General features: G+C 37.6%; 1 protein-coding gene across 8 annotated transcripts in view; it reads right to left on the reverse strand.

Annotated features, from left to right (window-relative positions):
- Nucleotides 1-27,950, reverse strand: part of Tjp1 (tight junction protein 1) — a 243,765-nt gene that overhangs the window by 26,642 nt on the left and 189,173 nt on the right. For all 8 annotated transcript variants that reach the window (XM_055623480.1, XM_055623479.1, XM_055623476.1 and 5 more), the window contains 13 exons: nucleotides 25,511-25,635; nucleotides 24,649-24,751; nucleotides 21,928-22,204; nucleotides 18,609-18,712; nucleotides 18,050-18,218; nucleotides 17,692-17,839; nucleotides 9,614-9,753; nucleotides 8,162-8,267; nucleotides 5,524-5,674; nucleotides 3,211-3,319; nucleotides 1,618-1,837; nucleotides 1,153-1,337; nucleotides 940-1,035 (listed from right to left, as the gene is read on the reverse strand). In XM_055623480.1, the coding sequence (XP_055479455.1) occupies nucleotides 940-1,035; nucleotides 1,153-1,337; nucleotides 1,618-1,837; nucleotides 3,211-3,319; nucleotides 5,524-5,674; nucleotides 8,162-8,267; nucleotides 9,614-9,753; nucleotides 17,692-17,839; nucleotides 18,050-18,218; nucleotides 18,609-18,712; nucleotides 21,928-22,204; nucleotides 24,649-24,751; nucleotides 25,511-25,635 (1,933 nt within the window). The remainder of the gene's footprint in view (nucleotides 1-939; nucleotides 1,036-1,152; nucleotides 1,338-1,617; nucleotides 1,838-3,210; nucleotides 3,320-5,523; nucleotides 5,675-8,161; nucleotides 8,268-9,613; nucleotides 9,754-17,691; nucleotides 17,840-18,049; nucleotides 18,219-18,608; nucleotides 18,713-21,927; nucleotides 22,205-24,648; nucleotides 24,752-25,510; nucleotides 25,636-27,950) is intronic.

Genomic DNA, 27,950 nt, shown 5'->3' on the forward strand with positions numbered 1-27,950 from the left:
TGGAAGTAAGTCTCAGAGGCTGAAAACATTCTAGGCCTAGATTAGACTATAAGGAATTTCTAGAACTAGGCCTAGGTTAGCTGATGGAGTCAGTAAACCTGTAAGACTAAAATGATTTCAGGGGAATAAAAGATACTTTAACAAAAACATCTTATTAAGGGGAAAACAAAACCTTTACAATATCACAAAAATCAAATTTTGCAAAATATACAAGAGAAGAAATTATGAGGTAAAATTATGAGTGGTGAAAACATCAAAATTATTTTTTAACTTTCACAAGGAGAGTGAAATACAAAAACAAAAATCCTCAGGGTAAGTTTTCATGTGTCATTTAAAGCATGCCAAGAGGTTATGACAGAGTTTGTATGTTTAAACCACCATAATACTAAGAGGACGAACCAGCATGCACTGGTGTACAGAGCACTGCCACCTTCCTGTGAAGTCTGCAGCAGAAACGCTGCCAGCACTGGCACAGTTCATCATTCTGTCTACACATTTCTGTAGCTGAGTTATTAAAAATCACACATTAGTCAGAAAAGGTTGAGATGAAGGCCATGCATGCCATTCATTAGTGATGATCAAAAATGATTACTAAGGTTCAGGCTGCTCAAGTTCAAAAACAGTACTTGGATCTTTCCTCAGTGTTACTGCAAAGGTCTGACAACATCACAGAGCTGGGCAGTTTTCACATAAAGCAACAACTTCAAAAATGGTGATTGTTTTTAATACAGGGAACTTGTAAAACAAAGATACAATCGATCTGCCTTCCCTCCACAAATGCTCTATTTTTATGAGACTGGTCAAACAATCCACTTTTGGGAATCAGACAAAGAAAGAAAGATCCTGAAGCCCATGGAAGGTCAGTGCTGAGTCTGTCTACTGAAAGTCAGTGCTGGACCTATGTCTAATAAGGTCAGTGCTTAGCCTATATCTACTCACTTGCAATCTGATAAATATCTGGCTCTTCTCTTGCCAACTTTTCTCTAGCAACATCAGCTATTGGTCCAAATATGGTTACAGGTCTTAGGAATCCAGCTGGAGAGATTTTAATGAAGAGAAAAAAAGAAAAAAGATGACATCGTTTGTAACTTCCACTTTCTCAAACACAATACCATGAAAAGATATACACTAAGCTATAAGAAATAAAAGTACCTTCTCGAAGAACAACCCTTTCATAAGCTGGGAACTTTGTTTGAACTGGCTGAGCCGACAAGTCCTCTCTGCTTTTTCGAAGATTTCTCTTGGAGCTGCGAAGGCCTCGAAACCTCCAGAAGTCTGCCCTATCACCGCCTGCTGTCTTTGGAAGTGTGTACTGCACACTGGCTAACTGCTCAGCTCTATTGAAGAAAAAACAAACAAACAAACAAACAAACATAAACAAGAATATTTAAAAGGCAACAAGGAAAAAAACAATGAAATGAAACAGAAAGTCAAAACTGACATGCAGTTTACTCAACAGTTTTAATAGTTGTATAAAGTGATTAAGTCAGTTATGACTGTAATGAGTGAACACAATGAAAAACACAAGTTTGTATTCCCCAGATCCTTCAATGAGACCAAAACTGTCTATTGTCACTTATTTAGTTCACAGTATAAGGAGTTTCCAAGTGTTCATACCTGTTCTTATTGGGGATGATGCCTCGTTCTACCTCCTTGTGATTTTTGCCGATTCGAATGGCAAGCCAAGAACCCAGCTTTCCATTGTACAAGGTATCCACCACACGAAACACCTCTCCTTTGTTAAAACTAAGTCCATAGGGAGACTCCTTTTCATATTCAAAATGAGTTCTAATATAGAATGAATCTCCTACATCTGATTCTACGATGCGGCGATAAACTAAGGAATCAAAATAAACACATTAATCAATACTTACTGGGATAAAAAAGTTAATCTGCAGAGATGCTATTATGTGAAGATGCTCCTGCTAATGCCCACATCAACATATGGTACCAGTCAATGTTCAGTGTCACTGTGTGTCTGGAAATTACTCCATCTCATTGCTCTTCAACATTGCCTCATAAAATGGTAACTCAGTACCGCCATTCGGCACATGATGAAATGATGCAGAAAAAGATGAAATTCTGCTTCCTGTTATAGCATCTAATTGAACTGCAAATGCTCTAAAGAACAATTTTGTTCCCCAACTCTTCCAAAAACCTTTGACTGTTCCAACTGAGCATGCTAGGCTGTGTGGTGGTTCATGCCTGTAACCCCAGCACTGCAGAGGGAGACAGGAGGACTAGGTGTTCAAGATCAACCTCTTCAACACGGGAATTTCCAGGCTACTTGGGCCACATGAAACACCCACCTCAAAAACAAACACAACACAAGAACAAATGAAAAATGGGAGTGTGTTGGAGCAGGGAGGGGAATGTACAACAGCTTCTCAACCACTGAGTAGATAGGAAACATTCTGAAACATCAAACAACTAGCAGATGGCCCCAGAACAAGAGTATTTGGCTCAAAATATCAACAGCCTCAAACAAACAAACAAAACAAAACACCCAAAACTTCAATTTTCAGTAAAAAATATCAGAAAGAAAAATTACATATTCTTTAAAATGATATTAACAATTCTATATATTGCTTAGGAAATACCAATACAAAATTTTGACACTATCCACGTATCTTTTTACAAAATTCGAAGAGTTAATAAAACGAATATCTGTCTATGACTTAATAAGTGATTGGCTGGCACTTGACTTAAATCATAATGCCATTAACACTAGTCATATTTATCTTGCTCTGTTAAGGAGCATAATATAAGACTGTAGAACCTTAAGTAAATAAAATTAACTCAGATTAATAAAGTCAATCATTACTCAAATTGAAATGATTTATTTTGAACTACGTTTTTTAACGGTTCATTTTGTTGAGACAAGGTCTCACCATGTAGCCTTGGCTGTCCTGGAACTTGTTATGTAGACCAGGCTGGCCTTGAATCACAGATCTCTGAATCACCTACCTCTGCCTAGCAAGTAGGGAGATAAAATGCCTAAGTCATCATGCCAGGTTGAACTTCTTTTTTGAGGGAAATCATCATGCCTGGCTTTGAACTCGTGATCCTCTTGTGGCAGGCTCCTGAGTGCTGGAACTATGGGTGTGTTAACACACCTGACCCTGATTTACTTTGAACAACCGAACCAATCCCTACGAAAGGCCTCCAACTCCTACAGGTCAACTCTCTCCATTTCAGACAGTATCTCACCATCCTTCTTCTTCTGAGCCAATATGGTCACTTCTTCACCTTTAGGAAGGTCAAGGAGGAAAAGGACAGCTTCTTCTCTTATGATATTTGTGAAATCTACATTGTTCACCTATTAAAATAAAAAATTTACAAACTTATACTAGCTGATTTTATTTATTTACTTAGAAAACAAGTATTTTTGGAATTTAACTTCATAATACTATATATTTAATAGGGAAGGTTTTTTTTTTTTTTTTTTTTTACTTTGGAGAATATTCTCTAATTTAAAATAAGCAGTTACAAAATAAGGTGAATAAAAATGTAAATTCTGAGTAGTTATAATATAACCTAACGTTAATGATAAATCTGTTATGAAAATATGTAACTTAGACCCAAAATGACAATATGTATTTACTACTGTGAAATCTCTAGATTTAAAATTCCATATTCATTCTATATGGGTTCCATACAACCTAACTTTTTTACTAATTACTGAAAAGGAAATGATAGACACAAAAAACAACAAAAAGACAGTATATGCATTATGGTGGTCCTGTAATGGCAACCCTGTGTTAAGGCTCTGTTTCAAGTCAGTTTATATCAGTCAAGTCCCAAGTTCGAAAATGAAGTTGAAGTGAAATCTATCCAACTGTCACCAGTAAATGTGCAAGATTACAATGAAGTGGGGATTTTCTCCTGCTACCTTTGGGACCTTTTTCTCCATTAATAAAAACAGTAACAAAAAGGCCAAGAGACAATAATCAAAATGCACTACTTACTGTCATGTAAAATCAAAAGTGAGCTACTAAGAAGCTGCTTTTAAAGGTTTACCTGATTACCTCAAAACAGGATCATGAGGAAGGTAAGAAAGTGCTATAATTTCAAACATGGTCAGCATTATAATCATGTTGTAATCAAATGCTATGTAAGTGAACTGAGCTCAAGTGAAGTATTATCAGGAGGAACCTAATAAAATGTCAGAGAGATACTGCTAAGTCAGAAATGGTGCCATGACTGTTTCACACACTTAAGTTTGAAGAAAAAGGACCATTAGATCAATGTGGCCATAGAGTTAGCGCCCAAGTACAGCAATCTGCTCAAGGTAAATAGATTCTGGCTGTGGGCTTCTCACTGTGATGAAGACTAGCAAGTGAGGTACCGGGAGCACTGATACAGTCTCCCAGATTGCAGAAGTCAAGGCAGCAGGAGCAGTGCTCATATGATAGAATCTTAGGGAGAAAGCCTTCGAGGATTAACAGGCAAATGCTGCTAAGATGATAGAAACTGTGAGGTGAAGTTGCCACTGCACAGTGAAGACTATGAAAACTCAGATTCAGTAGCAGATAAAGCCAGACTACATGGTCATACTGTTTAAAAAACAAGAAACAAGGAAGGCAGGAACTCAACCACCCCTTAAAGTAGTCAACAGCGAAGGGGAGAAATGAGACTCTGAAGAACCAGAGGGGAGGGAAAAGGGAAGAGATGGACAAAGCTGCAAGACTGCTGAGCAGGTAAGAGATTCAGCTAAGCACAGGGAGGAGGAAGGCTAAAAGCAGAAAGATCAGAATGAAGGCAATGAAAAGGGCAGATAGAAAAACAGTAAGTGCACAACCCACACTGGATAGATTGATGTTTGATTTTAAAATGGGACAGAATTTACCTACCAGAAATCAAATGCATATAAACATTTGGATACACTAAAAAGAAGTGAAAGACACTACCATTGCTAGGCAACACTGCCAAGGGAAGGGAGAGAAGAAAAAAAGTACAAGCAGTAGATCACATCTAGCCCAAGCTCTCCTAGCTTTTGTCAATGATCACCTTTCTTTTGATTTGAAGGTGGAAAGCCAGGCAGCTTTCAGATTTGCCGGATATAAATCCCATCCAGCCTCCTGGATCTGAGGCACTATCTGAAATAAAGAGGTCCTTGACGCCAGGATTCCTATGAAGATTACTCATTCTCATGGGAAAACAATCCCCAAAAAATGCTGGCTGGGAAGTTGTGGTCCTGGCAGTGCAAATGTTTAACTGAACTTTTAAAAGACTATTTGGTAGATAGTAGAAGGATCTAAAACTTATTTTCATTATAGTTTCTGTAACTACCAATAACTTCAATAAAACATCAGTAATAACACAATGAAGCAGCAAACAAGAACAAAGGCAGAATGATGACTGATCAGTCTAGCACAAGCTAGATATAATCAGTTCTTCTGAACTTAGGTGGTTCATGAGATTGTACATACAATATAACCTAATCACAACAGTAGGTCTGTTATGCCTGGCATCTGATGACCTAAGACTTTCAAATCCACATAAGATGATATACTGACATACCCTGAGAATTTGATCACCTTCCTCTAAGCCTTCTTTGGCTGCAGGGCTATCTTCTAGAACGCCAGCTACAAATATTCCGACATCATTTCCTCCAGCTAGTCGCAAACCCACACTATCTCCTTTTCTGAATTTTACCAGTTTCATGCTGGGCCTGTTAAAAACAGATATTTCATTTCAAACAGTTAAAAGTCACAGCAGGATGCTACAGCAATAGCTTTATGGAATAAAGGACCATCATTTCTAGAGTCTCCTACACAGCACTCATTTATTAAGTAAAACAGTATTAAACCAGATTTAACAGACCTAATTTCTTATTAGAAAAATCTAAATTTGACAGAGAAATAATGCTTTGTATGACTTTTATAATTTTCCGTATAAACAATGGTTTTCTCTACTTATTATTATCGCAAATTCTCAATAACTAAAATACAAAACCAAAACCTACTTCTCTAAACCAATCCCACTGAATAAATGAATTCTTATTTAATGGAAGGAAAAGAAACTACGCATAAAGTCCAGTAATTTTCTTAATATGAGAAATACACAAGCAAAATCTGTTTTAATCTCTACAATTAAGACAGTGGATTTAAGTTTGATCACTGGTGGGCTCGTGCAGTACCATTAATCTGCAAATCTTTTTAACTCTGAGGTAAGAACATTAGGCTATTGAGCATTTCTTGGTTGGCCCTACATCCATCTCTGTCCCTTACTGGCCTAGGAAGAAATACACAGATGCAAACACATCCCTCCCTCTATTACCCAAGTGGGGAGCAAACACCTAAGCACACAACTTAAAGAACAGCTGAGCGGAAAATACACTGGGCAAAGTGTTCTCTATACTTTTAAGTTCTCACTGTCTTCTCCACATTCCTTAAAAACTATTTTTAGTTCTCACTATTCTGAATATACAGTACAGAAACATCCCTTTCCTCTTAATTTATTAACAAATTATCATAAAATAAAGTTACATAAATGAATTTTATGAGTTGAGGGAGAAATTCTGGTACTTCTGAAAAAAACTCAATAGCTCTTATAATTTGTAAAATATTCACTATTAATCTGGTCTTCCTTCCTTCCTTCCTTCCTTCCCTCCCTCCTTCCCTCCTCCCTTCCCCCCAAAAAGAGTCTCACTTTGTAGCCTTGGCTATCCTAGAACTCACTATGTGGACCAGGCTGACCTCCTATTCACAGAGATCTGCCTGCCTTTGTCTCCCACATGCTGGGACTAAAGGTGTGTACCACTATGTCCAGTGATATTGTTTTCTTACCTGAAACTAATGAGCTAAACAGAAACATCAAAAGACCATAGGTTGGACAGTCGCACTCAGTCAGAGCTCGTAGCACCACCCTTGACCCCTCCCTGAAACTGTTTATAACCTATGTCATGGATGCTCTAAGTCCTTTGGTTGTGCTGTGTCCTGCTTTTTAACTAAGTCAAAAGTATCTCACGATCCCTCACCCAAAAAAACTGGATACACAGATCTTTTAAACATTTTCTTGAAGATACTAGGTCCTTGGAAATCCTACACTAATCCTGATTAGTACAGAGAACCTCATAAAGTAGATGTGGCTCAGTGGATCTGCACTCAGATAAAATCTGGCTTTTGAAAAGCAATGCTAACCACAGCTTCAGGAAAATGACAGGTTTTGTATGTATTCTGACTATCTGCACTATATCAATTACATGAACTAACAAACCCCATCCATTTTTTTTTCCCCTCAAATCTACTAACTGTATTTGAACGAAAGACTCTGGTTCAGCTAATACACTACAAACATGTTCAAGTCCCCTTCAGGCTTTCTGGAGAAGCAGTTCTTTGGTACTACAATTTCAAGCAATCCTAACAATGAACACTGAGACTAAGACTTTTCATTCTTTGTGTTTTAATCATCCATTACTAATATTAAAAATCCACTATTTTAAATTCATAAAATATTCATCTACTTCTGAAGTTATCTGCTTCTCCCTAGGTACTAAGGAAAAACCCCAGGTATTATTATTATTATTATTATTATTATTTTTTGGACAGAAAATACTAAGGCAGAAAGAGTTCTTGGTCTACTGCATCTTCGGAAATGTGCTTAGTAAAGTAGTCACACATCATGTCCTTTTTATGATAGAAGCAACTACGGTGGTTCAAAATTTCCTTACAAAATCTACCAATAAAGTAATAAACAAATGGTATGGACTCTCAAACTAACTCTAGAATAGCTTTCTCAGTCAGAAATCATTTTCCTCAAGGCAGCACATTCAGATACTCCTGCCTGAAACAACGAAGGCATGCTAATGACACTGTGGCCAGGGACTCTGTACATGTCACATCATAGGAGGTCCACAATAAACAGACATAAGTCCAAATGTCGGTGTTGACTAACCAGTATTTACCTCTATATGCCAGGGCAGAGAAAGTATGTGGACATTCTGATATCTCAGTAGAAAACAGTCTTTACTCTTAAATAAGAACTAGGTAAGAGAAGGTCGTAATAAAAAAGAAAAGGCGGGGGAGGCTGCTTTGCTGTTAAGCACAGTACTATAAGCAGCAAACAATACTGTAGAAACATGGCTTTCAATTCCCATGCTGAGAAATGTCTCAAAGGACAATGGACAAAGGACAGTGTAGCTTGGAAACTGCATTACCTAAGTATTCCATCTTCATGACTTGAATTAGGCAGAACACCATCAGAAGGGCTGACGGGTAAATCTACATCTGGTTGTCCAACTTGCGCATACACAGGCTTTGGTTCTTAAAACAAAACAAAACAAAACAAAAAAAAAAAACAAAACAAAAAAAAAGGAAAAAAGAAAAAATTTAAATTGTTAAGGACTTAGTAAGCCACGCAAGATACTGACAAGAAAAACACCAACAAAAAAGCAATTATCAAACAGTCCGTACATTTCTCTGCATCACCATTGTTCATTATGTAAAATTTTCTTTTACTTATTTATTTTTAGTAATTATACTTTATTCACTTTGTATCCCAGCTGTAGCCCCCTCCCTCTTATCCTCCCATGTTCCTCCCCAAATCCACTGATAGGGGAGGTCCTCCTCCTCTTTCCTCTGACCCTCGCCTATCATGTCTCATCAGGACTGGCTGCATTGTCTTCTTTTATGGCCTGGTAAGGCTGATCCCCCCCTTAGGAAGAGGTGATCAAAGAGCCAGCCACTGAGTTCATGTTAGAAATAGCCCCTGTTTCCCTTAGTAGGAAGCCACTTGGATACTGAGCTGCCATGGACTACATCTGTGCAGGGGTTCTAGGTTATCACCATGCATGGTCCTTGGTTGGAGGTTCTGTTGCTCTCCTTGTGGCACTCCTGTCCCCTCCAGGACTTTCTATCTCCCCCTTCTTTCATAAGATTCCCTGCACTCTACCCAAAATCTAGCTATGAGTTTCAGCATCTGCTTTGATACCCTGCTGGGTAGAGTCGTTCAGAGGCCCTCTGTGGTAGGCTCCTGTCTTATTCCCTGTTTTCTCCCTCTTCTTAAGTCTGTCCTATTTGTCTTTCTGAATGAGATTTGATCATCTTACCCAGGGTCCTCCTTCTTGCTTAGCTTTTTTAGGTGTATAGATTTTAGTATGTTTATCCTATATTATATGTCTAATCTCCACTTATAAGTGAGTATATACCATGTGTGTCTAATAGCCACATTCCTGCCACTAGTCAACTAGAGTAACACAGACACAATAGAAGCAAACAGTTCCAACATTTAAAATAACTTTTGTTCCTAATTTTTTTAAGACAACCTAATATTCTCCCATGCCATCTTTGCAGCACTTTGTGATAAACCTAAGGACTATTATCAGCTTGGCAAGTACTCTGTTATCCCTCAGCTCTGTAATATTTATCTTTAATGAATAGTGTTGGCAAATATCCTTACTTATTACAAGCAGCTGTTAAACATGAATAATTTATATTTAGAAAATAAAAACATTCATGAAGGTTACTGATTTATACTCTTACCATAATAGGCGCTAAAAGGTATACACAGAAAAAGTTCTCACTGGCAACAATAATCGTATCTTTAAAATCTTCCGTAATGCTGACAGCTGCTGTGCTCTGACAGCAAAGGCTTTTTTGGCTATGCTTACCTGGAAGAGTAGGTGTTTGCTTCTCACTTTTCTCAGCTGGAACTTCTTCCACTGCTTTGGGTGTATGGTCATCTACATGTTTTACAGGAGTTGAGACAGCCCCAGGTTTAGAAATTCTCTCCTCCTCTCTGCTCCGAAGACTAGTTATTACAATAAAAACATGAGAAGAGTAAGAATGATTTTTGAAAAACACTTCCTGAGAACGGCAGAGGCAACACAACTGCAGAGCCAGGAGAAAGGGACTTGCTGAGTTACCAAAGTTAGTATTTAATGAGGACGACAGGCAACATGTCTCAGTGGGTAAAAATACTTGCCACCAAACAAGATAACCGGCATTTCCTCCCTAGATTCACATAGTGGAAGGAGAACCAACCCCTACAAGTTGTCCTCTGACCTCCATCCATGTGCTACAGCAGACACACAGACAAGCATGCATGCATACATTACCATTAAATGGAGGCTCTGAGCTATGTTTACCTACCATATTCCTCACTGTCCAGAAGCAAACATCAGGCTCTCCAAAGAGCTGGCAAGGTCCTCCTAAAGGCATTCTGTTCTTCCTCAAAAATGTACAAATGTGTGTGTTTTAGGGTTCTATTTGTGTGTGTATGCACATCATATATGGGTTGTCATCAACGCCACAGTGCACATGTGGAGATCAGAGGGCAATGTGTGGAATCAGTTCTCTACCATCCTCATGTAGGGTCTGGGAGCTGAATGCCAGCCCACCAGGCTTCCACAGCAAGTACCTTATACCAGTGAAACACCTTCTGGCCTGTTTTTGCTTTTTAGCTTGTACATAGGATGGGCCCACTGACTTAGGGACTTCGGGTTGGCTAAAAGCTCTATAAAAAAATGATTGTTAAAGATGGTATGAAATAGAGTCTGAAGAAATTTTTATACTCCACAAAAATAGACTCACTTAAAATAAAGGCTCTGGATCCTATTAACTATCTGAACAAAGCAGCAAATTAACATATAAATCAATCAGATCAGCAAAAAGTACTATGAACTGAAAAACTGCAGGTAGAGTGGCCTGAAGACCCTGCAGGTAGAGCTTGCATCCTTCTGGAATGCTTCTACAGTGACGATGGGGACTTGGTGGCCAGTGTCTTACCCAAGCTACTCTTACATGGCTGTGCAGTACAAAGCTTCCAAATGAGAAAAACCCAAAAATGTCCTTCCCAGACACTCTATACAACAAGTTCACCTGGCAACATACTGTAAATTCTCTGAACAGTCAGTGAAGAGAGGCTAAGCCCTTCCAAGAAGGCTACCTATGAAGCCCGGAGATTTGAGGCGCTGTCTTTTCTATTGACACTCTATCTTAAAAAGAAGTGAAGAACCGTGTGTGACTGTGCTTACTGAATTTAGTTATCTTTACTCTTAGTAACCTATGGTTTAGTTGGTTATGCTCCTTTTATGTTTAGTTTCTTTTGTTGTTACTGTTTTTGTTTGATTTTGGTTTCAAGACAGTTTCTTTCAGTAACAGCCTTGGTTGTCCTAGAACTCACTTTGTAGATCAGGCTGGCCTTTAAATTACAAAGATCAGCCTCTCTGCCTCCCAAGTGCCAGGATTAAAGGCATGTGCCACTACCACCCAGCTATGTTTAGCTTCTTTACATTAAACTATTCCCATAAACCTCATTCACTCTCTTGATCAGGTGCTAAGGGCTATGCTATGCCAGGCTGCTCACTAACGCAGCTTCCCATAGTACTTCTAGCATTCAACCTCAGTCCCTCCAAACTGCAGACATCACTATGTTATCCAAGCTTGCCCTGAATTTGCTCTGTAGTGATGTATCTAGGCGTTGGACTTGTGATGTACTCTTCTGCCTAGTCTCCAAGTAGCTGGGATCAGAGGCCTAAACCACCAGGCCTCATCTCATCTGTGCTTGTGTACGTGCTTGTGTACATGCGTGTGTGCATTGTTTGTATATGCAGTATTGTGCAAGAAGAGGGCAGAGGTTGACATCAAGTGTGTTCTATAATCACTCTCTAGCATATTTTTTGAGACAGAGTCTCACTGAACCTATTATCTCAGAAATTTGGCTGGACTGGCTGACTGGTGAGCTCCAGTGTTCTGCCTGTCTGTTTCCCCAAAGCACGGACTACAGATCTGTGTCACTGTATCAGGTTTTTACATGGGTGCCAGGGGTCCAAACTCAGGCCTTTCTACTTTTGTGACAAGCACTCTACTAATTAAGCCATCTCTCCAGTCAGAGTCTTGTATTAATGTTCACTAATCACAACCAATTGGACAAAATAAATCAAAGGAAAAAATCTTTATTGTTCAAAATATAATTTTTGTGGAAATAAATAAAAAAATTGCATCTATTGGCACGTGTGTGTGTGTGTGTGTGTGTGTGTGTGTGTGTGTGTGTGTGTGTGTTGGGAGCGGGCTATGACCAAAAATCTGTGTGGAGACCTCAGGACAACTTTATGAGTTTTTCTCCTTCCACTATGTGGGTCTTAGGTATTCAACTAAGATTGTTAAGATTCAATTGTAATGCCTATAATCCATGAGACTGTACCCATGAGTCATCTTGATAGCCTAAACCAGGCAATTTTAATAAGAAAGACAGCCCAAAATACAGAATTTTAGTAAGAAATGGTTTAAGAAAGAGTTTAGGGAGCCCTTTTGTGACTGATGTCATAGTCATCTGAACTCTGACAACATCTACAGCACATAGCTGTGGGTTTTACAGCTAGAGAACAATACCACAGTGATCTTACTTTCTCTCAAGGGCAACAAAGCCATTCTACATTTCTTCATCTAGAAGAAGTTTTTTCATAGTTAAAACTACCTTTTAACATATATAAAGGGACTACCTGTTTTTTTAAAGAAACATTTTAAAAATGTTTTTATTTTACATGCATTGGTATTTTGCCTACATGCATGTCTATGTGAGGGTGTCGGATAACTTAGAACTAGAGTTACAGGAAGTTGTGAGCTGCCATGTGGGTGCTAGGAATTGAACCCAGGTCCTCTGGGAAAGCAGCCAGTGAGTGCTCTTAACCACTAAACCATCTCTCCAGCCCCCAGAACCACCTTTTTAAAAATTTCCTATTTTGTCTATCTTGGTTCTGAGTTACCAGAGAAACTTACCACTATGCGTTCCACAGATGCCCTGCACAGAGCATAGCAAAGCTGCTGCTATTCCTGAGGGCTAAGAGGAACAGCTGGCTCACCAAGTTGAGAACGCATCATCAACATCCACTTTGAAATAATAAATATTGTAGTGAAAGAGCATTTAGTAATGTTAATGTAATAAATAACTTTTTAAAATATCCTGGCAAAAGGAGGCACTTAGTGATGCTTTAATGTTTGCTTTTAAGACATTTTTACAGTATCACTAACCAAATCTTCTATCTATAAATAAATAAATAAATAAATAAATAAATAAATAAATAAATAGGAATTTTTTTTTTTTTTTAATGTCTAATCACCCAAAGGCTCTTGAGAACTAGCCACATGGCTCCTTCTGCTGTTCTTCCAACAAGTCAAGTGTTTCTATTTCAGGAGCAGCACATTACATCTTATTTTGGAATGATCTTCAAACTGCTGTTTTGTTTTGTTTTTCTTATCGTTTCAAAGCAGACATGACTAAAGAGAAGCCTCCTTTCCTAAGCAAGCTAAGCCTTTCTCTTCCCTTACCATCACACTGCCTTGTACTGCTAACCAATAGTAAAAAGTACTCTTTACATTTTAAACTCACCTGCTTTATCATAGGTATAGAAGGTCAAGTAATTTGCCTAGTCTGTTCTGGACATTTGTAGTAGGCACTGGTAATATAAATGATTATTAATAAAAATCTGCCCCACTCAAAATCAATTATATTTGTCAAGTTGTAGAGAGCCATAGGAAGAAGCCACTGTTATGAATGTCACTGGAATACTTATGAATAACATCCTTCTACCTGCCTTTTTCTTCACTTTGGAACTAAAGGAGAATAAGGTAAAGGCAGGCCAGAAACAAAGGTAAAAAACTTCAAAGCATGTCTTAACAAAGAAAATGCGGCATTACAAACAATATGCAATTTTTGTTTAGAATGAGGAATCAATCTAAAATATGAAACCACATTTTAGAGAAAGATTAAAATTTGTAAAAGTCAGTATATATGGCTGAAAGGATGGATCAGCGGGTAAAGGATGGTGCCAAGCCTGATGATTACCTGGATTTAATTATTAGGATCCACACGGTGTAAGGAGACACATGAATGCCATGAGTTGCTCTCTGATCTCCAAACGCACACTGTTGAACACACATGCCCATATACATACTCTCTCACACATGGATGGATGGATGGATGGATGGATGGATGGATGGATGGATGGATGGATGGGTGGGTGGGTGGGTGGGTGTACGGACAGATACATAAATACATAGGTAGGTGATATATACATACATACAGTGTAAAAATAGTTTTAAAAATCAGTAAGTGAAATAACTTCACATATGAAACAGTAAAAAAATGTTCAAATAATATATATTAAGATGTTTCAATACTTTTGATCTTACTGGCAACACTAAGTTCTAAAGAAACCACTACAATATCTGGAAAACAAAAACCCTATAGATAGGGGAATACTTATGGCTCTGTAATAAATGTTTCCCAAAGAAAACTATTAAAAATTTGGCAGGTGTTAACAAATAAACCAACCTCAACAATACACCCAGACATAAAGAAGAATGAAATGACTCATCTGCAGAAAATTGGATGGAACTGTAGATTACCACGTTAAGCCGAACTCATAAAGAAACAGTCTATGCTTTCTTTTACATGTGGAACCTAGACTGATGATAAATATCAGATCAATGTGGAAGAGGGACTATTTGGGAAGAAGAAAAGGACAAGTAGGAGAGAGAAACAGAGGGTAATGGAGTTATGAATATGTTCAAATTATATGGCATATACCTCAACAAAAATGTCATTACAGAACCCACTCTGTACAACAAATACACACTAACAAAATTCTTATTTATTTATTATGGTGGTCCAAATGAGACTGGCTCCCATAAGCTCATATATTTGAATACTTTGTCTCCAGCTGATGGAACTATCTGGGAAGGATTAGGATGTCAGTCCTCTTCTTGCAGCTTACTTGAGACAGGTCTTTTGTTGCTTTGCCATGTGTACAATAGGATGACTTGCCTATGAACTTCTGGGGACTCTCTAGCCTCCATCTCTCACCTTGTTATAGGAGAAGTAGGACTCAGTGTTACACGGGCTCTTGGAATTTGAACTCAAAATGCCCAGTTACATGGCAAGAACTTTCCCCTCTGAGTCGTTTCCTAGCCCAATACAGAAAACTGTTTGAAACTACAACTATCACAACAAAACAACAACAAAACATCCTAGTAATTTAAAAATCAAGACTATGAGAAAATTCTAATTCTAAAGTCTGTCTCTGTCACTGTTTCTCTCATACACAATGAAGTTTTATTCAGTCATAAAGAATAAAATTATGACATCTACAAGAAAAAGGACAGAAATGGAGATTATCATGTTAAGTGGCATATAAAACAGGCTCACAGTAACTCATGTTTTCATTCACATGTGTATTTTAGTATGGAAAAAAAAAGAAAACAGGACTAATAGGGAGCTGGAAGGTGAATGGAGTAAAGCTTATTGCTTTAGACAATATATGCTTTAAAAAAAAGCAAACAACACAATAAAACAGAAAGAACACAGAAAGAACTTCCTATAATGTAAAATTTGTTTACAGTCAAAAAGCAGCTACATTGTTAAGATTCTGATTACTACCATTCCTTTTCATCATCAGTTTCTAGGTGCGAGGGATGTGCTACAGTATAGCTGGCCCCAAGATAACGAAACGAACCCACCAGAGATGTTAATGTCATCTCCATGTCAATGTAATAGGGACTTCAAAGTAATAGGGATTTTTTTTCCAATAGTTTGCTTGCAATAGGTAAAAACAATCAATTTTAAAATAATAAACCAATTTTGCATTTGAGATATAATAATCCTTTAAAAAACATTTCAAGCTTAAAATAAAGACCAAGACTCAGATAATTAATAGATAAAAAGCTTAAGGTGTACAGAGGATGCACGGAGTTCAAATACCTACAAGCTGAAGGTGTGATGACAGCAACTAAATATCCTCTGGGGCTACTTGAGTACACAGACAAATACCTTTACGAATGCATATATTTAACGAGTACTGGATTTTTGTTTTTTTTTTTTTGAGACAGGGTCTCATATATCCAAAGATGTCTCAAACTCCTGTTGACTAGTTTATTTCAGCTTGACACAATTTAGTCATCTGATAGGAGAGAACCTCAACTGAGAAAATGCCTCCATAAGATGAGGCTATAGAGAAGCCTATAGAGCATTTTCTTAATTAGTAATTAACGGGAGAGGGCCCAACTGTTCTGGTGGTGCCATCCCTGGGCTGCTGGTCCTGGGCTCCACATGAAGGGAGACGGAGCAAGCCAAGAGAAACAAAACAGTAACTAGCAGTCCTCCAAATGCTCTGCATCAGCTCCTGCCTCCAGGTTTCTGTCGTGCTTGAATTTATCCTGACTTCCTCTGATGATGAACTGTGATGTAAAATAAGTCAAATGTTCCCTTTCCTCCCCAAGTTGCTTTGACCATGGTGTTTTTATCACAGCAATAGTAACCCTAAAACACTAATTTTATAACTTAAAATGACCCTGACCTTCCAATTTTCCTGTCTTTACCTCCAAAGTGCTGGGATTACAGGGATTTGAATTCATGGTATTTGTATGTGGGGGAACTCAGGAATTTATGCATGCCAGATAAGCACTCTACCAAGTGAACTACATCCCCAGCATATTTAATTAGCATTTGTAAATCGTACAGTCTTCTCTCTCATCTGCTCACTATCCTAAAGACATATAATCTTTGTAGTCCAGGTCTTGATAATTCCTCATACGGTTCCTCTTAGCAATTTCTGTGAGTTTTAAAGTTTAGGGGAACATCTGCATGCAGGTAAGTCAACACTTTGTAGTGCTAATTTGTCTCTTCAGCTCTGACATTGGATTTTTTTTCTCTTCTATCTTCCTACCTTTACTGTGACATAATCACAGTAGTATTATATGTATGTGTTCAATGTGTCTACCTGGATATGTGTATATCACTAGAAATGACCAGTTAAGTCTATCTCCTCAAATATAAATACAGTATATGATGAGAGTACTTAAGATTTTACAAAAATTTAAGTATATATTACTAACTATAGTCATCACAATGTACATTAGGTTTGTGATCTCTGACCAACATCTCCTCACTTCTTTCATTACCCAACCTTCTTTCCTCTCTTTGAGTTCAAGTGTCTCTTCTTCCAGAGATGTTGTGTGTCCCAGCATCATCCTGTGTACATCCATGTTACTGAAAGTGATGGGAGTTCCTCCTTTCAGCACTGAATAATTATTCTATCACATATGCAGGTCTCTCTTTTTATCCATGGTAAACAGGCTGACTCTTTACTGTGATTACTGTAAAGATCTAGCCCAATGTAGGGTTGTGGGTATTTAAGGATGGTCACTTTCTCTCTTCCTGTTAAGACACTCAGAAAGAGAGTCTTATAGTGGTTCTGGTCTTAATTCTGTGAAGAACAAACTATCTTCCCTAGTGGCCATCAAGCAGAATATAGCCATGCTGCATTTATATACTCATTTATATACTGCTGCTTCTGTGCTATAAGTCAGAACTGAGCAGTGGCAAAGACTTCCCGGTTTGCCTGTCTATTAAATGTATTACCTAGCATCTTGAGGGGGAAGGGGGAGGAAGAGCCAGGTGGCCGTGGTGCATGCCTTTAATCCCAGCGCTTGGGAGAGAGAGGCAGGCTGATTTCTGAGTTCAAAGATAGCCTGGTCTACAGAGCAAGTACCAGGACAGCCAGGGATGCACAGAGAAACCTTGTTTCAAACAAAACAAAACAAAACAAATAAACAAAAAACCTGACTGTCTTCTATTTAAACCAGTGTTTACACCAAGGAAGAAAAATAGATCTTAAATAATAAAAGTCTATCTTCTAATTTTATTTATAAATAGCTCTCTATATACTTTGTTTTTAATAAGACCCATTACCTGCCATTGCTGGGCTGCTGTGGAGACTGTCGGGAATGATCAGAGGGTTCTGAGCGGTGGTCAGGAGATCGTGACTGGCTGCGGCGGGGAGGCCTGTCGTGAGAGCGACCTGAATGATCTGATGCTAGAGACTGAATTTCTGAAATGTCTGTTAAATAAAAAGAATACTTCCCATGAAATGATTATGATAAAGTACTTCAATGATATTAGAAATAAGCTAAGAGTAGGTCACATGACATGACTTAAGCATTAATATCATCTTCAGTAATCAAACCAAAACTACAGCGAACTATCTACCCAATTCTCCTATACTTTAAGAAATAAACCAATGGGACCTTCCAAAAAGAACTGTACTCACCATCTCTTTCGGAGGCATTAGCAGAATGGATACTGTCAGAAAGATCAGGGACATTCAATAAGGTAGCACGCTCATCTCTTTGAACTACCATTTTTAACTTGCCTTTAGATCTTTCTATCAATGTTTTTGCATCTGTCAATGACATATTTTCTGTCACAGTACCATTTATCTGCAACAGAAAGAAACTACAGGTTGAAAAGTAAACAACAAAATACAAACTAAAACTTAAGTCTGATCTGCTCCAGGAAAGGACATACTCCTCAGATCACCGGAAGACCTAATACTACCTTAATACTTTCCTACATTATCAAAGGCATTCCTATACGCAAACCAGAAAGCATTTCAATAGTGTCTAGAACAATTATCAAAATTATCCTGGTGAATGATAAATATTTGTAGCAATTAATTCTCTCAGTTTAACCCTGTACCTCATAATGGGCAGGGCAAATGCTGATTATTCTCTGTGGTAAAACTGCTTCAAACACAAGCAGATGTTACACAATAACTCTAAAATTTGCTTTCCATTTTTAGTTCATTATAATGTACAATATGACTATACCTTCAAGACAACGTCCCCTTCTTGGATGTTACCATCTCTTGCTGCCAAACTATCTTGTGAAATTTCCTTTACGAATATATGGCTGGCCAATCGAAGACCATATTCTGGAAGAATACATTTAAATATCTTTAGTTCAAAATCCTAAAACAATTAAGTACAGTTTAAATTGTAAGATCAAAAATTACTGTCCTTATGAGTCACCTTGCACCTAAGGCCATTATCTTTAAATCATCGAAAAGTCTGCAATGTCATGAAAAGGCAAAGTAAAACATGGTTCAAAGAAATGATACTATGTGTTCTCATCTTACTGAAAAGGTCCTAAAAAATAGTAACCATTTTTTTTTTCTGATTATGTCATGTAATGACATACTAGCTAGCGTCTTACATTATTTAAAGAGCAGTTTTTTTAGTGTGAAGAACTTGGGCTTGAAAAACTCTGAAGTCTGATAATACTTCTGTAGTGACTTCTGTGAATCAAACACTAGTTTTCTTTTCCTTGGCTCCTAGGTGTGTACAAACCTCTACTGAAGAGAAACTCGAACATTTTAATACAGTCTACTCCTAACTCATGCAATGGTTCACAACTAGTCACACGATGTGACTAGGAGTTAATTACACAGTGTTCTCTCATTTATGCAGCCCACAATGGACCAGGAAATGGTAATCTTATCGGTGGGTAAAGGATCAGAGTTAAGGAAATGACAAAAAAAATTCATTAAAAAAATAAAAACCCAAGCCAGGTATGGCAGAGCACACACGATGCCCACACTCAGTGGCTTAATCAGGACAGGGCTGTGGACAGTACAGTAAAGACTCTATCTCAGTAAGACAGACAATCAAAACAAAAGCTGTAATTATCAGTCCTGTGTCAAGAGAAAAAGAATGGCTCTTGTTCCATGAAAGGAAAAAGGAGGACTCTAAGTTTCACTGCATTTTAAAAGAAACAAAATTCAACCAGTACCCAAACTGAAAAGCCAGGATGAAAAACAAAGTCTTTAATCTAGGATAAACTGTGAAGCCTGCCATGCAAAAGTCTAATAAATGGTCAATCACAGTTAAAATTTAACTCCAGGTAAATATTCAAAGAGTATACTCAGAAGCAGAACTAGTACCAGCATAGAAAAAAAATGACATTAGGAGATCCAGGAAGGTAATGGTAAGTGTCTTGACATCACAGAAAAATAAAGGACTAAGGAAATATTTTAATTCACAAGGTTAAAACTGAGCTGGACAGTGGTAGCACACGCCTTTAATCCCAGCACTTGGGAGGTAGAGGCAGGTGGCGGGATCTTTGTTAATTCAAAGCTAGCCCTGGTCTACAGAGCTAGATCTGTGAGAGCCAAGGCTACACCAAGAAACCCTGTCTTAAAAACCAAAAGAAGGGGGAAAAAAAAGGTTACAACTGGATTGATGCATGACTCTAATCATGGCACTTCAGAGGCAGAGGCAGACAGATGGATCTCTGTGAGTTCAAAGCCAGCCTGATCTACATAGTATTCCAGGACAGCCAGAGCTACACAGTGAGACCCTGTCTTAAAACAAAACAATGAAAAAAGGCTTCAAATGATCAACATAGAAATGGAAGCCAAAATATTACTTGTTTATCAGTTTATTCATTTTATTTTAGGTATTTCTTTAGGTATACAGTAACTATATGCAGTCACAACAAAGTAAAGCAACAGATCAGACAGTTTCTATACCTTGGCAACTTACAAAGCAGAGCAAAAGATATTACCATGGTAATTTACTAGTGCAACAAAGTATTCAAACATTGAGACTAAATATGCATATCTATCAGGGTTAGAGAAGGCCTCTATAAGAAAGAAATACCAACGCTAAAACTTTACCCACAAAACACTAAAACTAAGCCTAAAGGGCTTAGTTATGCGCAGGAGGCCCAAGGGTATTCAAAACAAATATACCGGAGTTTGAAGAAAGGAATATGGCAGGTATGATAAAGTCCTAAGTCTAGTACAACTGACACTGCTACAAACCCAAGTGGAAGCAACTACGATGGAACCTTCAGAAGTCTCCAGAGTTTACTGAATGGAACCCACAGGCCAATCACAAAACTTACAAAGTCCAGCTGCTCTCTAGCAGCAGCCTGGGAAGAAAATGGCAGTGGAGAAAGACAGAAGTAGGACAGGTAAAGTGGTATGAAGGAAATTAGGACATGCTCAAGATGTCAAGGCTAAGTACTAAATCATCTGTACTTAGCTGACTGAGAAACTGAATTGACAGGAATGCAGCTGAAGAAATCCTTCATTAGAAACACACACACATAAATGAAGAATAAGATGTGATTCCCTTGAGATGTAGCTAATGCTGAGGAATCCCTATGGATAGCCGAGTATGTCTAAGCTGGAAACACAAAAGTATACTAGTTTGGACTAGAAAAGTAAATAATGACATGAGCAGTGCCCTGAGGTAATGGGGATGAATGAGACTGTCTACAGAAAAAAACAAAAATCACAGTAAGTCAAAGAAAAGATTCCTGGGCAGAAAACTAGAGTGTTTATAGGTAGAATGATGGACATGAAAAGCACTGGGAACTTCAGAAAGGTGAGTATTACAGAAGTCCAAAGATGACACTGTTCTAAATATTAGGTTAACTGTGAAATAGTACTAAAAAGGCTTAGAGGAGATTGTGAATAGCTTTGGACTGGGGGCAGGCACTAGAAGAGAGAGTGTTCAAGTGCAAGTGTCAAGGAAGGACCAGCACCAATGCAGGCTTCCCTGGGGAGTGGAAGAGAGTCAGCAACAAGTCGTGTGAATGAGGTTACAGCAACACTAACCTTCAAAATACTTTCTTTAACATCTCTGAAATCAAAATGATCAGTCACATGTAACTAAAAGCAAGAGGGAGGAAACAGCTATTTTAAAAGCTAATAACTTGATGTGAAAGAAAGTAATTAGGCTTCAGTTTTAAAATGTTAATTTCATTTATGAATTAGCCCAGCTCTCCCCTCCAAATAAATTCTTAGATTTCTTCCCATGATCATACTACTATTAATCCAAACAGTGAAGAAAAGCACAGCATTTCAATTCAGTGATAGTGTGACATTTCTTGCTAGCATAGCATAATTTGAATTTGGCTATTCCTATCACAATAAAACCAAAATTCAACTAATAGTTTGCTCCAACAAAATTGATTTGCGAAAATGTCTCAATGTCTGCCTTAACAGGATTTGACTCTTAGCAAGAGAACATGAATAGAAAGAGAAATAGAATAAAACAGATAGGAAATGTGTTCATTGTATTTCTCGTTAAAACTAGCTTGAAAAGTTTCATGTGAAAACAACAGAAGAGTTAGTGATACCTTCATTTTTCCGAGACTTCACCAATGTGACCTTGGTGGGTTTGGCGGGCTGGCTGGAGGCCACTGACCGCCTGTCTGAACGAGGGGACAGGCTCCTCTCTCTACTTGCACTTCTATCCCTTGCCCAGTTCTTCTCACTCCTTCTGTTAACTAAAGCACCACGGCTGCTTCTTGGGTCATGTACATCCTCATCATAACTATCATCCTCATTATCAGATACCGGCTCAGGGTCTGGACGACTTACAGGGATCTGAACTTTCTTCTTCCTTCGGATGGTCTACAATAAAAAGAGATAATAAACTGAGTGACTTTCATGTACTCTCCATTCATGAGAAACATACATTTCTCTTGACCTATACTAACTAATTTAAATACAAAGGGAGATAATATAGTAGTCACACCAATACATTTCCACAATGGCTGTTTTCCATTCTCTTATAGATCTGGCTAAACAACAGATTTGGAATAATAATTTTACTAAATCCATAATTCTTAACAAATTTTCAAGTGGTAAGAATCACAAGGTAACAGAGAATTAATAATTGTTGGTGTGTGGAATGAAGAACTGGAACTTACTCTAAGCATATCACATATCTTACAGATGCTTTGTAACCAAAACCACAACAAGCTCAAGCCTAACCTCATTTCTTAATCAAAATTTGATAGTGCATCATTATCAAGATCTACAATTGTCCTAACAGACTACTAAGGGATATATTTATTTATCACAAACTAATGCACAACTTACTCTGTGGGAGCTCATGGGCTCAGCATACTTCCCCGACACAAACTGCATTTTTTTTTTTTTTTTTCTGTGCTGGTCCAATTTATAACTTCGTGCATGAGTGCAAGCTCGTTCTTGCATTCTTTCTCAGTGTTCCCTGTCCACTCACTTCTTTGTTCTAAGTTCGAGAACTATGTGGATCTTCTGACTGTGCAGTTCTGTGATCTCGGAAGCCACTTGGCTCCCTCAGAATGCTACACTGGTTTTCCTCAAGAGCCTGCAAGAGCTTCTTGGGAAACACATGTTTTCTTCTGACACCTTTAGCTACTCAAACTTTTCGCTTATTTCTGATTCCTCCATTCTCTTCTGTTTTCTCAATCACCGACTTTCTCACGGCTTCACTTGCAGTCACATTTAAATGACTTTCTATTGGCTTCTTCCCCTCATCTGCCATGATAAACACCAGATGTGTTTTGACATAATAAAAATACTTTTTATTGATTAGGCCATCTATAAACTCATTCTATTAGCAGAATTCTTACTCCTGCTCAGCAATCCTTTCATCTATATCTTGCTCCCTCTCAACCAAATTGCCTAACACAGGCTGGTCTTTTTAATCAGTCACAAAGGCCTCAGTTCCTCAGCCTGCTTTAGACTCACTGTTGTTTAACTCCTACCCTCTTCTAAAATCTTTTCAATGTCTCTCATTTATTTAATGTTTTCTTCTTGTGCTCTCAAGGTCAAGTGGTTCACTCTGTATGTGAATAAAACTTTAACATTAGGGCTTGTTCTCATCAATACCCACTTCTAAGAGGTATTCTTGTTGGTTATCATTCTATGTATCTTGTAGCTTTAGTCCCTCCCAAATTACCTCAAATCTGCTCTGCCTAATAATATTGTCTTGTTATTCTCTTCCATATTATATTCTTTCCTGGCTAAGAATCTTCTAATGCTGAGTCAACACTAAAGATTGCTGGCTTCTCTTGCTACCTGTCTTCCAACTTCAAACATTATTTGTTTTCTCCAAAAAGACCCACTCTGGTTAATCTGGGAGGTAAGAAGCCAGCACATGGAAAAGACAAGCAATGTGCTTTTAAGAAAGGAGAAAAGACAGCTGCTTTCTTCTCTGTTTCACCTCTTTGGCTTTAAGACAGTAACTTGAAATGCACCCTTAGCAACTCTTCATTGACAATCTTGGCTTTTTCTGTTCAACACACCACAGTTAACAAGAGTGGTAGATGATATGGGTTCAGAGAAGGAAGGTAACACTTTCCTGGTAAACAAAGGACCACAGGCACTTTCACACTATTGGGAAGATCCAGGCTAACATAAGTACATAAAAGAAAATGCAACATTAAGCCACAAGACTCTACTCCCTCTCCTTTTATAACTGAAAAGAAAAATTTTATCTGAACATAGATTACATACATAGTACATATGTTTACAGGTATGCCTTGCATTAAGTTGCTTGTTCCCATTTTGATTTTGTTGTTGTTGTTACTGTTGTTGAGTCTCCTGCTTGCCAAAAGCTAGGATGCTTTAGGCCTGTGTATATCAGTGAGCAATCCTTGAGCTTTAAAGCATTGAACAAACTGGAAATTGCAACATGCCACATACTGAAATGAAAAGTCTGTGTTTTGTGTTTTTTAATAAAAATTTTCAAAAAGTTAAAAAAAAATAGAAATTGTTCACTTGGCAACAACTAAGTTTAGAACTGCCTTTTCATTTCCTTAAAGGAGGTGAATCTGGGTGTGATGACACACACCTTTATCCCAGCACCTGGAAAGGCAGGGGCAGAAGGATCTGTGTGAATTTGAAACCATTCTGGTTTACACAGAGTTCCAGGACATCCAGAACTCACAGAGCGACCCTGTCTGAAAACAAAAGAGGCCCTGGAGAAGGGTGTGAACCCAGCAGGGTGGGGTGGGGATTAAAATACTGCACAAGTATCAACAGTAGCTGATACTTCTACTAAATTGAACACAAAAGATACTCACAATTTTTGCATTTTTCCCACTTTTCCTTAGCTGCTGAACAGCAAAAGCATGCTCAACATTGTCCATTGAAACTCCATTAACCATTGCAACTCGGTCATTTTCCCTAAGAAGAGGGGAAAGAGCACCAGAAAAACAAGTTAAAGAAAAGCACTTAAGACCTTTCTAAAGTCTTCTTTGAATGACAATTTAATCTGCTTGTCTTTAGAGCAATGATAAAGCAACATCAAATTTTACTGTCAGGTCTTTCACCAGGGCATTTAGCAACTAACCACAGAACATCAGTTTCTTTTTCTCTTGATGCACAGTGTTTCCTGAACAGAACAGGCACATGTACAAACAAAAAGATCACTGGTAGCTGAATTACAGCATTAGATGAAATTAAGTCACCAGCTAAGAGAGATGCCATCAGTAAGTATTAAATCTTTCTTCTTTTAAATGTCTTTGAAATCTTTTGATTATAGTCTCAATTTTTCCTTCTTACCCTTCTTAGTATCTGTATTTCACCAATCTTTTTAGCATAGAGAAAAGGCAGACGTCAAGTGAGAGGCCCTCAAAAATCAGTGTCCACCTAAACTAGTTCTCTTTCACTCCTTTTACCATCACAGTTACTTTCTATTTAAAGTAATACGTAGCTAACCATTTGCACCATTGATAAAGATTTCTTAAGTATAAGTATATATTCACTTAAGGGAAAATAGTAACTAAGTACAGCACAAGCTGGGTATAAATAATCCAGAATCACTAACAAAATAGATCCATACTTGGGAACAGGAACAATTCGGGGGGGGGGGGGGGGGGGGAGACTGAGGTAGAGAAGGATGGATCAAGATCAGAATTAAAGAACAAAAGCCCAGACACTTACTGTAGCTGTCCTTCAGCTGGCCCTCCCTTTAGCACATCTGAAATCACTATGGAGGTTTCCCCACTCTGAAAATGAGGATTATCTCTTCCACCAGATATTGCGATTCCAAATCCAAACCCAGGAGCCTAAAATGGCAATTACAGTTAAGATAGTTTTATTAAGAACAACAAAATCGCTCATTACAGCATATATAACGTAGAAACTGTAAATTATAATCTTATTGCATCTGTGATATGTACTCACTTGCCTGGTTATACATTACCATCATCAGTCCCTTCTACAAGAATGCATACTCCAGTAAATTATATACCAGATATAACAATATTAAAAATGTCAACTGCATAAATATTCCCTAAGCACTAAATTGATTTTAAAATTCTAAACAGTAAGATTCTGAATTACTTTTGATTATCAGATGTCCTAAAGGAACACTGACGCCTGGATCAGAAATAACACACTTAACTTATATACATACCATCTGTCATTTTACTCAATTCAGCCGTCACCTTAAAAATCAAGTATTAGGTATTTCAACTTCCTCCAATTATTCTAGAAGAAAATCTCTACACAGTAACACACGAATGTCCTATGTACAGTGTTATTTTCTAGGAAATGGATCAGTTTTTAATCAACCATTTTTCTTTATATTTTTACTAAATAAAGAATAATAAGCTACAAATTTCTGTAAGAACTAAAATATCTGTAACAGTGACTCAATGGCTCAGTACAGAAAGAAACTCCAAGTATTTCTAAATGTCAGGACTATACTCCAGCCTTGTTTCTGAACACACAGCATGTGCATTCTGCCCTGTGGATGCCACTGTGCTCAGGAAATGACAATACCTCAGTTCACATTCAGGTTGTTACTGTAAGTGTTTCTACTGTACGTAAAACTTTCTGCTCTTACAGACACGTATTTCAATCACAGAAAACAACTAATTTACCATCATTTATCAGAATTTAAGTATCAAGTTAGTGTATCTTTGGATTATATTGTGTTTGAATGTTTGATTTTAAAGTTTGCTATTTGAGCCAGGTAGAGTTGTACAAACATGTGAGCCTGGCACTGGGGAAGTGGAGGCAGGTGGATCAAAAATTCATGGTCATCTTTGTAGGTTCAAAGCAAGCTTGAGAAACAGAGACCTTGCCTTTAAAAAATAGAATTAAAAAAAATTTTTTTTGCTATTTGTGTTGCTACTGTCAATTTCATAAAAAAACTGCTCAAGGGGTTTTGAGTTAGAATTAGGACAGAATACCCAAATACACAGCAACAGAAGAGGACTCCTGATATTGACATCCGCCACGTATGTGCACATACAATGTTATTCAAATAATAAAGATAACATTATAGTTATTAATAAAATATACAATAGCAATGGGTTCCCAATAAACCAATTTTGCCTCACAGGCATAAATGCCCTTATTACATAGCATTTATGTGGGACAGGCTATATTTATAACAAACTGTCATTGTCTAGTTCCATATTGACAGTATTTGTACACTGCTAAAGGGCATGCAAATGAAGTGAGGGTTTTGACAATTACTAAGCCTGTACAAATATATTATGTCTTGACCGAACAAACTGATTTCTAACAATGTAGTTATTTTTATACATACTAAATGCTAAATACTCTATTACATAGACACTGCACATCTTATTACTCATTCATTAGCAAATGGGTATTTGTGTTATTTCTACTTTTCGCTATTATAAGTAAGGTTGCTCTGACTATTCACATAACTTATTAAGTGAATATCTGTTCTCACTTCCTTTAGCTATATTTCTAGGAGAATTGCTGGGTCACATGGTAGCTACAGTTAACTTCTAAAACATTCCTAAATTGTTTTCTATGATAGTGTCATTTACATTAGTAGCAGCAATGTATAAAAGTGCCAATTGATCTACTTCCTTGACAACCCTTTCTACTATTCTCACAGCCACATTAACAGTTATGAAGGGAGAGCTCACTAGGCTTTGATGGTATTTTCCCTTTATACTGAGCATCTCTTTATGTGCTTACTGTACATTTCTGTATCTCTGAAAAATATCTAGTCAAATCTTTTACTCATTTTTCATCTCAGTCTTTGTATTACTGGATTGTAAGAGTACAGAGAACAAACTTCAAACATCCTTAATTAATATATAATTTGTTCTCTCAATCTATGTTACCGTCTCACTTTTTTGATGGTGTCCTTTCAAACACCAATGTTTCGAATTTATATTACGCCCAATTTGATTACGCCTGTTTCCTCTTTTGTTTTAGGCTTCTGGCATCGTATACAATAAAGCATTTCCTAATCTGAGGTCAACATCTATTCTTCTATTTTGAAGTTCTAGGATTTGAGGGACACTTTGGGCATATGATTCGTTTTACGTTCATTTTGCACATGTGTAGCAAGAAATCCACGTTCACTGCTTTATGTAGCTGTTTATGAGAG

The sequence above is a fragment of the Psammomys obesus genome, unplaced genomic scaffold (assembly GCF_907164565.1).
Source record: "Psammomys obesus unplaced genomic scaffold, mPsaObe1.curated_primary_1811, whole genome shotgun sequence".
In the NCBI taxonomy this organism is placed as follows: domain Eukaryota; kingdom Metazoa; phylum Chordata; class Mammalia; order Rodentia; family Muridae; genus Psammomys; species Psammomys obesus.